This window comes from Stegodyphus dumicola, chromosome X1 (assembly GCF_044657685.1).
Source record: "Stegodyphus dumicola isolate Sdum_Otavi_A_Nest chromosome X1, ASM4465768v1".
NCBI classification, from domain to species: Eukaryota; Metazoa; Arthropoda; class Arachnida; order Araneae; family Eresidae; genus Stegodyphus; species Stegodyphus dumicola.
The window spans coordinates 50,841,481-50,858,001 of NC_140780.1; the positions used below are offsets into that span (position 1 = coordinate 50,841,481).

The 16,521-nt window shown below is 34.1% G+C and overlaps 1 protein-coding gene across 1 annotated transcript in view; it reads left to right on the top strand.

Moving 5' to 3' along the window:
* The window catches only part of LOC118180908 (methyltransferase-like protein 25B), a 102,118-nt gene that overhangs the window by 43,648 nt on the left and 41,949 nt on the right, over positions 1–16,521 (top strand). The window contains exon 5 of the mRNA XM_035349986.2: positions 8,366–8,530. Within this exon, the coding sequence (XP_035205877.1) occupies positions 8,366–8,530 (165 nt within the window). The remainder of the gene's footprint in view (positions 1–8,365; positions 8,531–16,521) is intronic.

Here is a 16,521-nt window from a genome sequence, read left to right on the forward strand (position 1 = left end):
GGATCACAAACACCTATATGGCACATTAAAATGTGTGTTTGGATGCCAAGTGAAATAAAATAAGCCACAATACTAGGACATAGCAATAAAGATAATTTACTGTGCTCTGAATTCTAGAAGGCTTTGAAAAGGGTTGAAGGGACAAAATAGTCATATTGTGCTAAACACGTAAAAGTGAAAAAAATGCTATTACCGTCCGCAGGCATTCTGGTATAAAATATCAGTTCAGGGTATTGTCACCATTAAGGGGATGTAAGATTCCACACTTCATGTCATACTTTGCAGAATGTTATCCAACAGCTATTGGAGTAATTTATTCCATTCCTCCGTCAGTGCACAGATGAGAGTGTACTTGTTCATTAGAGGGCATTATCAACCAGCAAGACTCCTCCCCAAAACATCCAAAACATTATCAGTGGAATTCAGATCTGTAGGACGTGCTGGCTATGCAAGTTGTTGAATATCCTCACTCTCTAGACACTCTTGGCAGCATTGTTCGATTACATGTTGTGTTGTCATCCATGAAAACATATTTATCTCTGACAGCACCATGAAACATGTGAACACGAGGCAGCAGAACATTATTAATGTGTCGTTGGCTAGCCATAGCCCCAGTTGCAACCACATGTAGGGGCTTGTGACCATTGATCATAGTGTCAGCCCATATCATGATAATGCATCACAGATATCACACCTTTCCTGGATATTTTCTGGACGATAAGCAGTACCACTCTCATGCCAGATCAGTTGGGATCTATAATTCGGTAACAGACTGAACCTACTTGCATCTAATCATAGTACACAAACCCAGTTCTGTTGAATCCTATTACGATGCTTGTGATACCATTGCAAACAGGTGGTACGTTGCTGTCTGGACAATGGAATGCATACTACAGGATGGTGGGCGTATAGCTGTCTTTGATGCAAATGTCAGGCTACAGTTTTTCAGGATATTCACTTGCCAGCAGCAGCAAGTATAGCTCTGCTGCAATGTTTCTTTTTGTCAGTAGCACTATGCACACTGCAAAAAGGGGAAAAAAAAAAAGAAAAAAGTGGGACAGTTCTATATCTTCCATTTGGTAAAAATATATTTTAGGGTACACCTTGGCGAAACTTGGCGATTTTTGGCGGTACATGGATACCGAGTTTGTGCAATGCTTTGACTTGTTATTTTGGCCTGTGTAGCGGCGATTTTTGGCAAAAAAATTGCCGCTGCGCAAGCCAAAATAACAAGTCAAAGCATTGCACAAACTCGGTATACATGTACTCATCAACCTATTTCCACTTAAAAAAAATCTCCGAATTGCACAAAAATAACATATTGCTCTCCCTTGACTTTATCCATGTACACATCGACCTATTTTCACTTAAAAAGAAATCCTCGAATTGCACAAACTGTGCTTTACGCACTCTCTTGAGATTGTTCATGTACACATCGATATATTTTCACTTAAAAAGTCAAAGGAGCACCCAATTCTACAGTAGAGGCAAACAAAAAATGCATAATCTCAATAAGCTACATTTTAAACCAAACAATAAAATAACACAAAAAAGGAAAAACCTGTTATGTATTTTAGCACTACACAAAGCATAAATCCCCTTACCTTATTTAGAAATTCGTTCATCTTCAGTCTGTGGCACACAAAATTCCTTAACAGCATCCAAAAACTTCTTAAAATTATCTGAACTAGAATCCGTATATTGGCGTCGCCACATAAATTCACAAAAATAAGAGTAAAAAATATCCTACATATTCCGGATTGTCCAGAAAATGGCTACTAAGTGAACCTTCATTTACACACCAGTCAATTAATGCACTTTTCCCCTTTCATCCCACGTCATAATAGGGTTTCCATAGCGTTCAACTACTCGGGTTACCATAAATGACACAACTTGATGAAAAATGAAACAGCAACTTGTCGATAAATGAAACAACAACTTCGTGATAATACAAGAGGTACCTTAAAGTCAACTGTACCCCTTCCATTCTACTGGGCCAGTTGACAAAATTCAAATTGTGTTTTCCATGTTTTGAAAATGCAACTTAGGCTGTATATTATATTTATATATACCATTTTTCTAACATAGGTATTTTGTTACAAAACCGGGCTTTTTCTGAAATGACATGCCAATTTTTTTCTGCATTTTGACTCTACAACTCAGATTATGCCCAAATGCCAAGTTTTGTAAAAATTGCACGAATAGTTTTTGAAAAATTAGCTCTGAAAATTTTAGCTCCTCGATGTTACTTGAATTTGATATATATTTATTAATATCTCTTTTTTTTTAAAAATTAAATTTACTTGATTTCTTTTTTCCTTTTTCCAGAATTTGAAATTTAGGCTTAATCCAAACATAATTTGCCCATTTTTTAAGATTTATTTTTAAAATTTGTATTTAAAAATAATTTTTATAAATTTTTTGAAAAAAAAATTGAATTATAATCTATAAAAGTTTTACTATCATCTTAAAGTCGATGCATTTCTAACCATACCTGAAAGAATTTCTAACCATACCTGAAAGTTTTTATTCAAAATTTCCTAAGGTATATGTGAATTTACATACTGGTGCGTTTTGAAATTTGGCATATTTGTTATAAACGATAATAACACCAAACATGGTTTACACATTTTGTTAAAATTATTTGAAAGTAGGAATAACGACTTTTTTTTTCCTTCTCGTGTTCAATGAAAAAAAGGAAAGGAAGGTTAGTTACTATAAATAAAAAGGTTTGCCAAGTAAATTATTCTTGGTGCAAACTGAAAAAAAAAAAAAAAATGCGGCAAGATAAATTTTTGAATTCGTAAATTTTGCACCAAATTTGAGAAAATTTAATATTTATTTAGACAGAATTGAGTTGTAGAATCAAAATATGGAAAAAAAATTGCATATCATTTCAGAAAAAGTCCGTTTTTTGTGTCAAAATACCGGGCCCACCAGCGGCCAAGCGGTAAAATCGCTGAACACTGGTAGTTTGGTCCAAGGTTCGAATTCTGCGAACGGGCTGGCTGCATAGGCGTTTTCGTGGTTTTCCCCATGTGTAACGTGTATATGAGCCAGTTTCCCTCATAAAGTCCTCCATGAAGGCATCCCTCCCCTTAGGCAGATAGCCCTCGAGGCTTTGCCGTAATCACACACACACAGTGTCAAAATACCTATGTTAGAATAATGCTATATATAAATCTAATATATATCCTAAGTTGCACTTTCGAGACATGAAAAACACAATTTGAATTTCATCAGTCGGCCCATCGGCCCATTAGAGCAGGAGATATAGAACTGCCCTCCCCCTTTTTTTTTTTCGCAGTGAACCTATCTTCTGCATGAACTTCTTCTGCATATCTTCTGTATGAACTTCTCCTGTGACATTTACTACACATTCCATTTGTTTGAAATGATTTCTGAAGCCTTGAAACAACACTGTCGCTAATGTCCAACTCCCTAGCAAAAGCTCTTAATTTTTCACCTCCTTCAATCTTGCCAATCCTCAATCCGGTTATGCACAAAATCATCTAAGGGATGCTAGGAAGACATACTGAAAATTGTTCAAGTTCTTCAATTGATTCTTTTTTGTTAAATTTTGCTTTTGAACAAGAAAGATCAATATGCATCAAATCCTTTATCTCTTTTTATCAACACATCATGTGATGAACAACTTCGGGAATCGAAAATTTGCTGGTGCACAACACGTCTTATTGTATCCCACACTTATTCTAATTTCCACATTTTCCTGCCTTCCATTTTGTAGTTGCTATCACTGCTACTGTCGGGCTGGCTGCATGGGTGTTTTCGTGGTTTTCCCCATGTGTAACATGTATACAAGCCAGTTTCCCTTAGAAAGTCCTCCACGAAGGCATCCCTCCCCTTAGGCAGATAGCCCTGGTGTGTTTTGCCATAATTAAATGCACCACCACCACTGCTACTGTCATCTGTCCTCAGCAGTTGTCCACCAGTGTACTTATCTATGAAAGTACTAATGTGTCATTTTATTTTCACCACTCTTTGTTGTAAACTTACTTTTTCAATTACACAAATGTTCTGTATTAGACAAATATTCATGTTTTGTTTTGAAAAGCTCCAGATTGATTCAAGGTGTCAATTTTGAATTGTAAGTGATTTTGAATTAGAAATATTACATTGGCATCCAAAATTAAGCGGCAGTAAATTGTAATTAATAAATTCAAGCTGAGTTTTTATTAAAAGAAAAATAACTTGTTGGAAACATAAACATTTATGAATAAATAATAGTATCTTCTTTACCAGTTCAGTAAAAATAAAATACAGTATGATATCTGGTACTGTGATTTTGGCGATTCCTGATTTCAGTGATTTCTGGATTTTAGATCATTAGTTTAATTCAAGCAAGATAGCATTTAGACTTTGTAACACTGGAACTTCACTTATTGTTTAGGTCAGATAGAATGCTAATCTCTGGCAGAGCTGGCACCAGAACAGATGTACTTTATAATGGTGTCAGAATTAAAGACGACACAAATTTTAAAATTTAGAGAAGCACCAAGCAGTACAAATTGGGAAATGGCTAGATTTTTAGAATTTAGGAGAGGCAGTGGACTGTAGACTTTAGCAAAGTTTATAGAATTTAGGGAGGTACTGAGCAGCAGAATTTAGGACCCACTGAGATTGAAAGAGGAGGCAAAATGTGGGGCATTTCTCCCACCTCTGTTACTGGAGGACCGTTAATGTGATCCTGGTTAAAAGCGATCATATTATTGGCCATCTCTAGCAGGTGTTTGAAAGTGACTTGAAGGAATCTCAGTTAGTCCGGAGAAAAATCGCATTTATGGCATACCTTCTACCTTTTGTTATTATATTCTCTACTTTTAGACTTTGCAACAGGGTGGAAGGGGTTATGTTTCTAGCTTGTGGTCTAGTAGTCTGGATAGGAGACCATTCAGGATATTGGATGTCCAAATTTTGGATTTTATACCTAAGGAAACAAGAAATTGCATCACCTCCATTATTTAATATTTTGTCTACTGTAATAGAAAGACACATTTCACAGCGTCTTTCCATGTTAGTGAAGTCATTTAGGATCAAACAGTATTTTCTTTTAAGATAGTAGATCAAAGTTTTGCTTCCAAGAAGGAAATTGATGTGCCACAACTCACTAAATTAAAACATTGCAGACAAGCTGAATAGGATTAAGGTTAGGTGAGTCAATACCAAATACGTTCGAATAGTGTACTAATTTTAATGATACTCTGTCACAAGTGCTTCTGCTAAATTTTGTCTTACTTTCATCGCACACTGAAGCAGTTAAGCCTGAATTATATTAATTTAGGTATTTATTATAACTGTGTTTATTTTTTGCACATGCTTAAGGCTTATCCGAGCCCTGAGTGAATAAATTTGCACATGTACTTAAGGCAATCGGGCCTTATTGCTAGATATCTTACTACCTGATGCAGTCTCTGGAGGTCCTAAATTCTGCTATCCAGCGCCTTCCAAGTTCTAAATTTCTGCTGCCCTTAAATTTATGGGTATAACAGAGAAAGCGCATACAATAGAAAAAGTTCCGCTCGCTGAGAAGATGATTGAAACAAAGAAGAACGAATAATATTGAGCCTAACACTCTTCATCATTTTTCAGAAAGAAACGGCTTTATACAAATGGATGATTATCGAAGGAAAAAATAAATTCATGGAAAAACTTTTGTACAGATAACACCATTACATATGATATTTACCACAAGATTGTAATGGATAAGCTTTACAAACCTTCGCATTATTTTAAATCGGCGGCTTGTGGGAGGGGTCATGTGGCCCCTCACCCTTCCCCATACCATTTTGGGATGCTGTAGACAAGGGAGACACAGTGCTATACCAATTAACCACTGTGGTAAGAGGGGTGGTGCTCATATTCTCCATCACTTGTCCCTAAATTTTGGGTTCCAGTGCCTTCCCTAAATTCCAAAAATTTTGTCATCCCTTAATTTTGCTGCTCCATGCTTCTCTAAAATTAAAAAAACTTCTCTTTCTTACATTTTGGCATCTGGTGCGGCCATATGAGCTCTGCACAGGTTCTGGGTTTATGTGAATAACAAATCAGTTATTTTTTATTCAAATAGTACTAAATGTAAACTTTTGGTCTATGAGTATTCTTAACAAAATCTGTTTCTAGCATGTGGAAAGAAATTTTTGTTAAATTTTTTCTCGTCAACATTTCTTAATGCATTTAACTTAAATCTGTAATCATTGGCAAGTGTAATGTCAACATAAAAGGTTACTATATTCTATTCTTTGATATTCAATTACTAATATAAAAAATATTTAGGCATCATTGCATAAGTCACTACTCAAGTTATAACGTGTTGATAAACATGTGGTGATGAAAGCAAAATGTAATAATGGTTTGCCAGATTGTGTCAGGGATGTAAAATATTAGTAGTGTAAGATCAACGATGTTTCTATGTAGACTGTTTCGGTTTGAGATATATGCCAAGCAGAAACACAGCTGTGATCATACAAATTTTTGCTAAAATGAATGTTTCTTGAATAACGAGGTATTTTATTTAGGGAAGCAAATTTATTTTATGAAGTTTATTTTATGAAGCAAAGTGAAATTAAGAATCGGAACCCTCCACATATTTTATTATGTGTGGGAAAAAATCAAATGCGCATGTGTAAAGCATTAAAAAAAATGTTGTTGGGTGGCTTTAAGGTCCATATTTTAGATCATTCCAGATATTGGACGTTCAGATCTTGGACTTTGTACAGTACCAAGTTTAGTGTGGCTGTTTCCCATGATGCCTTTCCAAACAAGGAAATCTGCAAAATCCAGTAAAACGTGATTTTTTTATTGGATTATTTTACGGATAATTTTAATCCATTGTTGTATTGGTTTATTTATGGGATTTATCTACAAAATCTAATAAAATATTGGCTTTTTTTATTTTTTAAAAATGTTTTTACCTTCTGTCGCAAGTGCCTTTCAAATTTCATTTCTGAAAACCAGTATTTGGTTGACCAGAAAAAGTAACAAACAGTTACACAGAAAATGATACTTGAAAATATTGTTCATGTCATCATTTGTTTATTTATGACAGTGGATGCATTCATATTTAAATAGCTAATGTTGCACTCATGGTTTTGAAAATATTATGTAATGGATATATAATATTAAGAGAAATCTACTTTACATGCATAATTTATTTGCCTGAATTTCTTTCAAATTTGACATTAACTAATAATTATTTAATTCAATTAGAATATTAATTTGTCACATAATAATTAACATTTGTTTAAATAAATTAATGTTATCAATTTGACTTGATACAGTCAAAAGTCGTTAATTCGGACACCCATAATCCGGACCTCAAAGCTAAAAACATTCTGCGCATGCGCCGACTTGACACATGTGCATAGGCATTTATTTACACGTGCGCGTAAGACCTTCATGACTGCACATAAGCGTGTGCGCAAGCGCAGAATACGTTTTTGCGTGCGCGTTTAATTATAACGGACGGTATAAGCTAAAATTATCTAATTATCTATTTCAGTTAATGTTGATGGATTGCGTTGTTCCTTAATCTTTGAATTGGATGCAGCTTATTATTTTTTGCAGACTTTAAGAGCAATGTTATAAAAGTAAACTTGAACTTTCGATTATGTCAAATAGAATTTCCGATGCTGGAGCTCCCAAAAGATCTGCAAAACGAAAGTATGTTTCGATGTCCATGAAACAAAAAGTGGAATTGCTGCAAAAAATGGATAAAGACATGAAGAAGATGACAGAGAGGTTAGTGAAAACGAAAAAATTTCGATTGACAAGTTAGTCGGTATTCTCGGCACAGCAATTACGGGACTTGAACAGCGAAACTTTGTAACTGAACAAGAAATTATGTCTGTTTATAGAATTAAAGAGAAAGTATTATCACATAAAACAAAGCAACTTAAACGACTTACATTGAAAGAAATGTTTAATAAAGTAAACAAATAAATATTAAGCTTTCTTTTTGTAAATTTTGACACCCTTTAGATCATAATTGTTCTTTATTTCATAAATTCCCCTTTCATATTTTTAATTTTAGAATTTCTGCATGCCATCTTACGAGATTTAAACTGATGATCTATAATCCGGAAAAATCGATAATTCGGAATCGCCGAAGTCCCGACGAGTCCGGATTAACGACTTTTGACTGTATTTCTTTTTAATAATTTTCTTGAAATTTGCCTCATATGTTAACAGTATCTTTTCTTGATGAAGCTCAAATTTTTTTGATTGAAAGATCAGGTAATGAAAGCTTAACTAAAAGTTCAGATTAATTTATTAATTTTTCAATTGCTTCCTGTAACTGTACTCTGTATTTTAAATTAATAATCCATAAATGCTCTTCATTTGCTAGGTGGCCAACACTGTTTCATGTGCCTTTGATATAAATCATGTTGTAGACATTGGCTCCGGTCAAGGCCATCTCTCAAGGCTGCTTGCATTATGTTATAACTTAAATGTAGCTACTATTGAAGCAAAGGAGGATCATGTGTCTGGTGCCATGAATTTTGATCAACAGGTAAAGTTAGTGTAAATGCACTTGAGTTTTACTTTGACTATTGTAATTATGGAATTGAATTAAATAATATGCACCTACTTTCTGTTCCCCCTATTAAAGGAAATACTTTCATTGATATAGCCTTTAATACAATTATGTGTAGCATGGAGGTTGAAATAAAAGGTGATGCCATCCTCACAGCTTTAGACCATTATCTATTGGTTTTGGATTTGTGTTAATTTCTTCTTAAATGCTTTATATATATTTTTTCACTACATTTTTTGAAATATATAGTTTTTTTAAATGTTATTTGCTTGTTAATATACTTTGAGAGCTGTTGTGTCGCTAAATCTGTATGCATTTTACACATTTAAACGAGGAATTCTCTTAATTTTAGTTTGGCATTTTTCTTAGTTATGGAGATTTGCTTCAGTTTAATTTCAGTGTTTATGAATACCATATAATACTTCTGCTGATAAGACGAACTTCAGATAAGATCAGGTATAAATTTTCATCAAGGTTTTATAGTTATTGCATATATCTGTCCTATAAGATGATTGTTAAACTATCAATGGCCTATGAATTTAGTTTAGATCAGCTGAAACATCTGGATCATCTGGAACAACTTTTATTTCATAACACTGCCTGTAGAAGCACATGCTAAATCACAAACTCATATATACTTCTAACAACTTTCATTATAAGTTGTAGCATGTATTTAAACAATTTGCACTATAAGTGTAATCAGTGTAAAATTTGTACATTGTGGACCTAATCATGAAGCCAATGAAAGGAAGGAAATATGAACCAAGCTTCAAGTTAAAAATTCATAAAACAGGTTAAACAACTGTCCTTCAAGAAGGCTTTTTAATATATAACAGAATATATTCAATGATTGGAGAATGAATGAAGATTCTATTAAAAAATGCCAATGAAAAAATGTTCTGTGTCGAGAGAATTAGCTTGCTGGCCAGATTTAGAAATTAATGTTTCAGATCGAGTACAAGAATAGAGAGCAGGATTGTTATGTTGTTACAAGAAATCTGGTTGTTGCTTATTGATTGAAGTGGGCTTGGATAAATTCAGAACAAGGCAAAGACTTTAAAGCAACATTAGGTTGATGCAGTCATTTCATGAATAGAAAAATGTCTGGTAATATGACAGAAAACAAAAATTGCCTAGAAATAACCACAGTATTTTGACCATAAAGTCACAAAATTTTGACAGGGGTTTGAAGTTTGTTATTGGTATGAGGCAAAAATACAACTTTCCATTATCTAATATTTGAAATGTAGATGAAACACCAGTGAATGTCAACTTGATAAATAGTAGAACTGGGGAAACAAAAGGCATAAAACCTGTTCATGTCAAAAGTGCAAGCCACGCACACACACACACAAACAACAACAACAACAAAAAAAAAACAGGTTTACAATAGTATTCACATGAATGGCAGATGGAACAAAGTTAAAGCCCATGGTAATTTTCAAGAGGAAAATCATTCCTAAAATAATATTCCCACCAGGCATTTTCATATATTTTCATAGAAAGGGGTGGATGGATAAGAATGATGCAAAATTGTAGATGGGAAATGTGCGGCAGAGATGACCGGGTGTTCACAAAATAACACTTTGTTGGTGTAGGATATGTTTCACAGTCACATAATTCAGAATGCTAAAAAACGCATAGCGCGGAGCAATACTAAGATTTCTGTTATATCCGGTGGTTTAACTTTGATGTTACAACCTTTAGACATTTCTCTGAATAAACCATTCTAAGAATCACATGCGTGAACAATTGAATGCCTGGATGATAAGTGGTGAAAAGTCACATACAAAAGGTGGAAGTGTGCGTGCTGCATTATTTCATGTGGTTATGTGGTTTTATAATCAAATCATGGGAAAAAGTGAAAGTGAAAACAGTGATCAAATCCTTCAGAATTGTGAGATTTCGAATGCTGTGGATGAGACTAAGGATGATTTGTTGTGGGATACTGCTAACAAAGTGGAAATCAACTTAGAATGGGTCCCACATGATGAGCTTTTCAACATTGAAAATACTTGGAGTTATTTGCCTTAGATGAAGAATATGAGGAATTTTCAGGGTTTTTAAATACATTGATGAGTGATTTGTTGCATTTTGTAATGGTTTCAATTTATATAAATTTCATTTTTTTTTTTTTTTTTTTTTTAAATTTGTCCTTAGATGACCCTGGATTTAGGAAGCCCAGTTTTATGATTCAGTTATAATATATATGTGGAAATGCATGGTGTTTGATCTTGTGTAACATGGATATGTGAGATAATCTTAAATTAAGTACAGGAGGGACTTCCAGAATTTATTCAGGTATCTGAATATTTGCTAACCCTCTGCTAGAACGAGCTCATCTTGCATTAGCTGTCTTTGCCTTAAAGAACATGAATGAATCATACTCAGAAAATGGAATTTCCCCCCAATACATGCAGTACAGTGGATTTTGTCCTTGAAAAAAATAAACGTTCTTCACTTTACAGATGAGTATAAATTTTGGGAAACTGTTCATGTTGTTGAATATAGCCTAAGCACTGCATAATTTTCTGGGAATGGCGAAGAATTTAGTGATACATTCAGGCATTATTCATTGTAGTGTCGCTTCAGTTCCGTTAAGTTTCTAATTAAATTTAGTTAAAGCGGAATGGCAACACCTTCTAGTCTCCGCAAAGAACGAAGAAAACAAACTTCGGGTTTCTGTCACGCGATTCTACTTGATGTAAAATGTAAATAAATCTTATGAATAAGAATCTATAACTTCGTAAGGAATAAAATATTGGTTCCATTGGAGTCAGAGAAGTGTTATTTTCCTACATTTGCACACCAGACACTTCACTGGTGTATCCCGGCGTGATCGAATTCTACAATGGCTGACGAAGGCGAAACCGAAATTAAAGCAACAACTGCATCTGTCGCCAAGGTAAGCGTTAAAGTTCCTCCTTTTTGGAAGCCAGATCCTAAAATATGGTTTATTCAACTAGAAGCACAATTTAGAAATGCAAAAATTAGTGCAGATCAAACAAAATATGATTATGTTATAAGTTCCATTGAACCCGATATTTTGTCACAGGTATCTGATATTTTGCTAAGTCCACCACAAGATAATAAATATGAGGCAATTAAAAATAGACTAATTTCATTATATGCTGATTCAGAGACTCAAAAAACCCAAAAATTACTGAGTAAATTAGAACTGGGGGACAAAAAGCCATCTCAATTGCTGTGTGAGATGTGTAATTTGGCTGGCGATAAAGTAACAGATACTTTCCTAAAAACATTGTGGCTACAATGTTTACCCGTTAATATACGTAGCATTATATCTGTTAGTAGTGAAGATTTGTCAAAAGTGGCTACAATGGCCGATAACATTTGGGAATTAAACCCTGTTACTCCCTAAATAGCTGCTGCATCATCCATAATGGTAAAAACGGAAGTGATTGAAAGTTTACAAAAACAGGTTAGTGAACTTAGCTTACAAGTTTCTGCTTTAAACAAGCAACGCCACAGTCGTCCCTATTGTCGTAACCGATCCAAATCATGAGATAGGAGTTACAGTGGTAACAGATCTAGTGATATTTGTTACTATCATAAAAAATTCGGTGATAAGTCATTTAAACAACCCTGCAACTACTCATCAACATCACAGACAAATAGTCTGGAAATCCGTCTCTCATTGACGACGGAGGGACAAAGGGTGCAGCTGAGTCGTCTTTTCATCAGCGACAAAATATCGGCTACCCAATTTTTAATAGATACCGGGGCAGAAATTTCTGTCATTACTCCCTTACCTGCAGATAAAAAAAATCTCAAAATTAGAACTCTGCTGCAAATGGTACGAAAATTAAAACATATGGCCAAAAATTACTCAAGCTTGATCTTGGACTCAGACGATCATTCACATGGCCTTTTGTAATTGCGGAGGTAAACAAACTGATAATAGGCATGGATTTTCTTGCAAATTTTAACCTTTTGGTAGATTCTAAAAATCGCAAGTTGATTGATGGTACTACATTCTTAACAACCAATGGAACTCCTTGTTTTCAAAATAACAATAATAATATTCCGATTTTAAATGCTGTAAATGATCCATATAAACGTATCATTAATGATTTTCTGGATTTGTTAAAACTGAATGTAGTTAATAATAAAGTTAAAAATCATAACATCGAACATTATATCGAAACCAGAGGTCCACCAGTTTTCGCTAAAGCCAGGAGACTATCAGCTGAGAAACTTAAAGCGGCTAAAAAGGAGTTTGAATTTATGCTCCAAATGGGTTTATGCAGGCCATCCAAAAGTAACTGGTCGAGCCCACTACATCTCGCTATGAAGAAATCAGGTGATTGGAGACCTTGTGGAGACTATCGAGCGTTAAACAACGTCACGATTCCTAATAGATGCCCTCTCCCATTTTTAACAGATTGCAGTTCAACTTTAGCTGGAAAAAGAGTTTTCTCATCCATAGATGCTCATTAGAGCGTACCAACAAATTCCATTTCGCGAAGAAGATATACCGAAAACGGCCATTCTCACTCCCTTTGGCTTATTCGAGTTCTCATTCATGACGTTCGGCCTACGAAATGCGGCCCAAACGTTCCAACGTTTTCATGAACAGTGTGTTGAATGGACTAGAATTCGTGTTTTTGCTATTTGGATGACATTCTAATAGCCTCTCCAGATGAAGACACTCACCGAAAACATCTACGAGCAGTCCTGGAGAGACTAAACGAATATGGCCTGTGTATTAATGCGGCAAAGTGTAAATTTGGTTAAACAAAACTTGCATGCCTGGGATACGAAGTGTCAGCTGAAGGACTTAAACCTCTTTCAACGAAAGTTGATGCCATCAAAAATTTCCCAGAACCAAAGTCATTTACTAGTTTAAGACGATTTTTAGGTATGGTGAATTTTTATCACAGATTCGTACCAAATTGTGTGAAATTGCAACAACCTTTAACAACATTGCTCAGTGGTATTAAAAAGAACTGCAGAAAAGAAATAACCTGGACGGCAGAAACAAGAAACGCCTTCCAGATCTTAGAAGATGCACTTATTCATGCCACAAACTTAACTCACCCATCCAAAAAGGCTGAAATATCGCTAACAACTGATGCTTCCAATACTGCCATTGGAGCCGTTTTACATCAGATTGTGAATAATGAAAAACAACCCTTGAGTTTCTTTTCCCGAAATTTGACATCAGCACAACAAAAATATAGTGCCTACCACAGAGAACTCTTAGCCATCTGTTCGGTGTCTGAAAGAGTATTGCTTGGCAGCATTATTTTACGCCAAGCAGAGTTTGGCTTTAGTGTAACCCTAAAGTTATTTCGTTTTTGCTTTATTAGTATGAATGATTTCTGACTTGATGTAAGAGCATATGGTTGCTCGCTCTTTAGCTAAGTTACATAGGTAACTATAAGCACATGCGTGTGCTAGTATTCAATAATGTTGTTTTTGTTAAAATAAAATTGTTATTGTTAATATTACAGTCCACTTACTGAAGTTAAGTATCATTAAATAAGTTCGAGCTATCTTCGGCAAGAACAGTTTGGTCTCACGTTAGCCGGAGAAGAAAATGGCTACTAATATTGTTTCATTGAATAGCCAACGCGGCGTAGTGAAAACGAAACTCGGAGCTTTGATAAAATTCCTTGATGAGTATAAAATGGAGGAGAATAAACTCAACCATGATGTTATTATGAAGACTAAATTGGATTCTTTGTTGGAATTAAAATCTCGGGTTAAACAACTCATAGTGGAATATACCAATTTGCCAGAGGAAATTGACTTGAAAGATAATCTAAGCATTACACAAGAATTGGAAGAAAGCATCGAAGAGTTCGAAGTAAGATTTAGAATTTTTCTTTCTAATTGTGAAACAAATAATAAAGATAAATTTGAAATCAAAACTGTTTCTAAATCAAATTTTAAACTGCCTGATTTACCTCTTCCTCAATTTTATGGTAAATATGAAGATTTTAAAAATTTTAAAGTGCAATTTATGTCTATGATTGGTAATAATAATAATTTAAATGATACTGAGAAACTGTTTTATTTGAAAGCATCACTTAAAGGTGAAGCAAAAATGTTAGAATCATGTCAGGATACATTTGAGTCGCTATTTTCTGCACTTGAAAGCAGATATGAAAACAAAAGAGCAGTAGTTGATGCCTTTATCAATAATTTGTTGAAATTTGAAAAAATAAATGACTCACCTTCTCAGTTGAGATCACTGGTAGATAATGTTAAAAGATGTTTGAGATCTTTAAGTGTATTAGAATTTGATAGAAATAATTTATCTGATGTTTTGATATTAAATATTTTATTGCATAAATTAGATAGAGAATCTAGAAAAGCATTTGAACTAAACGTAAAATCAAATGAAATTCCCAAACTTGATGAATTTTTAGAATTTCTCGAAGAAAGAATTCGCGTTCTTGAAGAAATAAACAAAGTTAGTTTTCCTAAGCAGAGCTATGCTACTAAAGTATCAAATCAATTAAGTCGCTCTAGAAATTCAAAATCCTTGGTAACTAAAACAAACCCTTTTTGAAAGTGTATTATGTGTAAAGAACCACACCCAATTTATCATTATTCGAAATTTAAGAGTATTTCTGTTTCTGAGCGGTATGATTTTGTTAAAGAATATAAATTATGCATTAAATGCCTTTCTCCATCACACGTATTATCGCAGTGTAAGGCTAAATTTAGCTGTTATTTCTGTAAGAAAGACACACATCATTCGCTGTTACATAAAATTGACGAAAAACAAAATGAATCATCGAAAGAAAATGAATTGACCTTGAACCTTTCGTCAGTGAATGGGAAAGAGGACTGCCCCTCTCCCCCCCACACAACTTTGATGGCAGCTGCAAATAAATCTAAATTTGTGTTAATAAATACAGCAATTGTTTATCCTCGCGATGTTTACGATGAACGAATTCCTTTTAGAGCCGTGCTTGATTCAGCTTCGACTTGTAATTTTTGTACTGTAGGTGTTATGAACTCATTAGGAATAAAAAAAGAACGAGCATTTATTCCAGTTAGTGGAATAGGCAACACTACTTTGAATGTTAAATCGCAAATAATGACGCGTTTATCAAACTTAGAAAAGGAAAATGAATGGGAAATAGAGTTATTAGTTGTTCCCAAAATAACTGACATGACACCATCGAAATCTATTGATATTTCGAAATTAAATATTCCGAAAGGAATAAAGTTAGCTGATGATGAATTTTTCAAGGCAAAAAAGGTAGATTTATTATTAGGTGCGGAATTATTTTTTGAATTTTTAAAAACAGATAAAATACGTTTAAAAGATAATGAGTTACTTCTTCAAAACAGCTGCTTCGGCTTTTTAGTTTCTGGAAGCATTAGAATTCCAAATGTAAAAAATTATGACTTAAATTATTGTTTTTTGTCAACAGAGATTAATTCGTTAAATAACTTAGTAAAGTCATTCTGGGAAGTTGAAGAAGTAAATGAAACTAAATCTACAGTTAATTCTGAATTAAATTATTGCAACGAACTTTTTAAAAACTCATTTTACCGGCATACGGATGGAAGATATGTGGTTAAAATGCCGTTCAAGCCAGATATTGGTGAAAACATACAATTAGGGGATTCAAAGGAAATCGCTGAAAAAAGACTGAATCAGTTGTGGAAACGTTTGTCGAGTGATTCTGTAATGAAAGAACTTTATGTTTCATTTTTAAGGGAATATGAATCATTAAATCATATGGAGAGGATGGAAGACTATTCTGAAACTGAAGGAGGATATTTTCTTCCTCATCATGGCGTGCTGAAACCTGATAGTAAAACAACAAAGTTACGCGTTGTGTTCGACGCGAGTGCCAAAACTACTAACGGTTGTTCATTGAACGACATATTATGTAAAGGTGGAATGATTCAAGAGGAACTTTTTTCCATCATGATACGATTTAGAAAGCATATTTATGCATTTACTGCCGATATTGAGA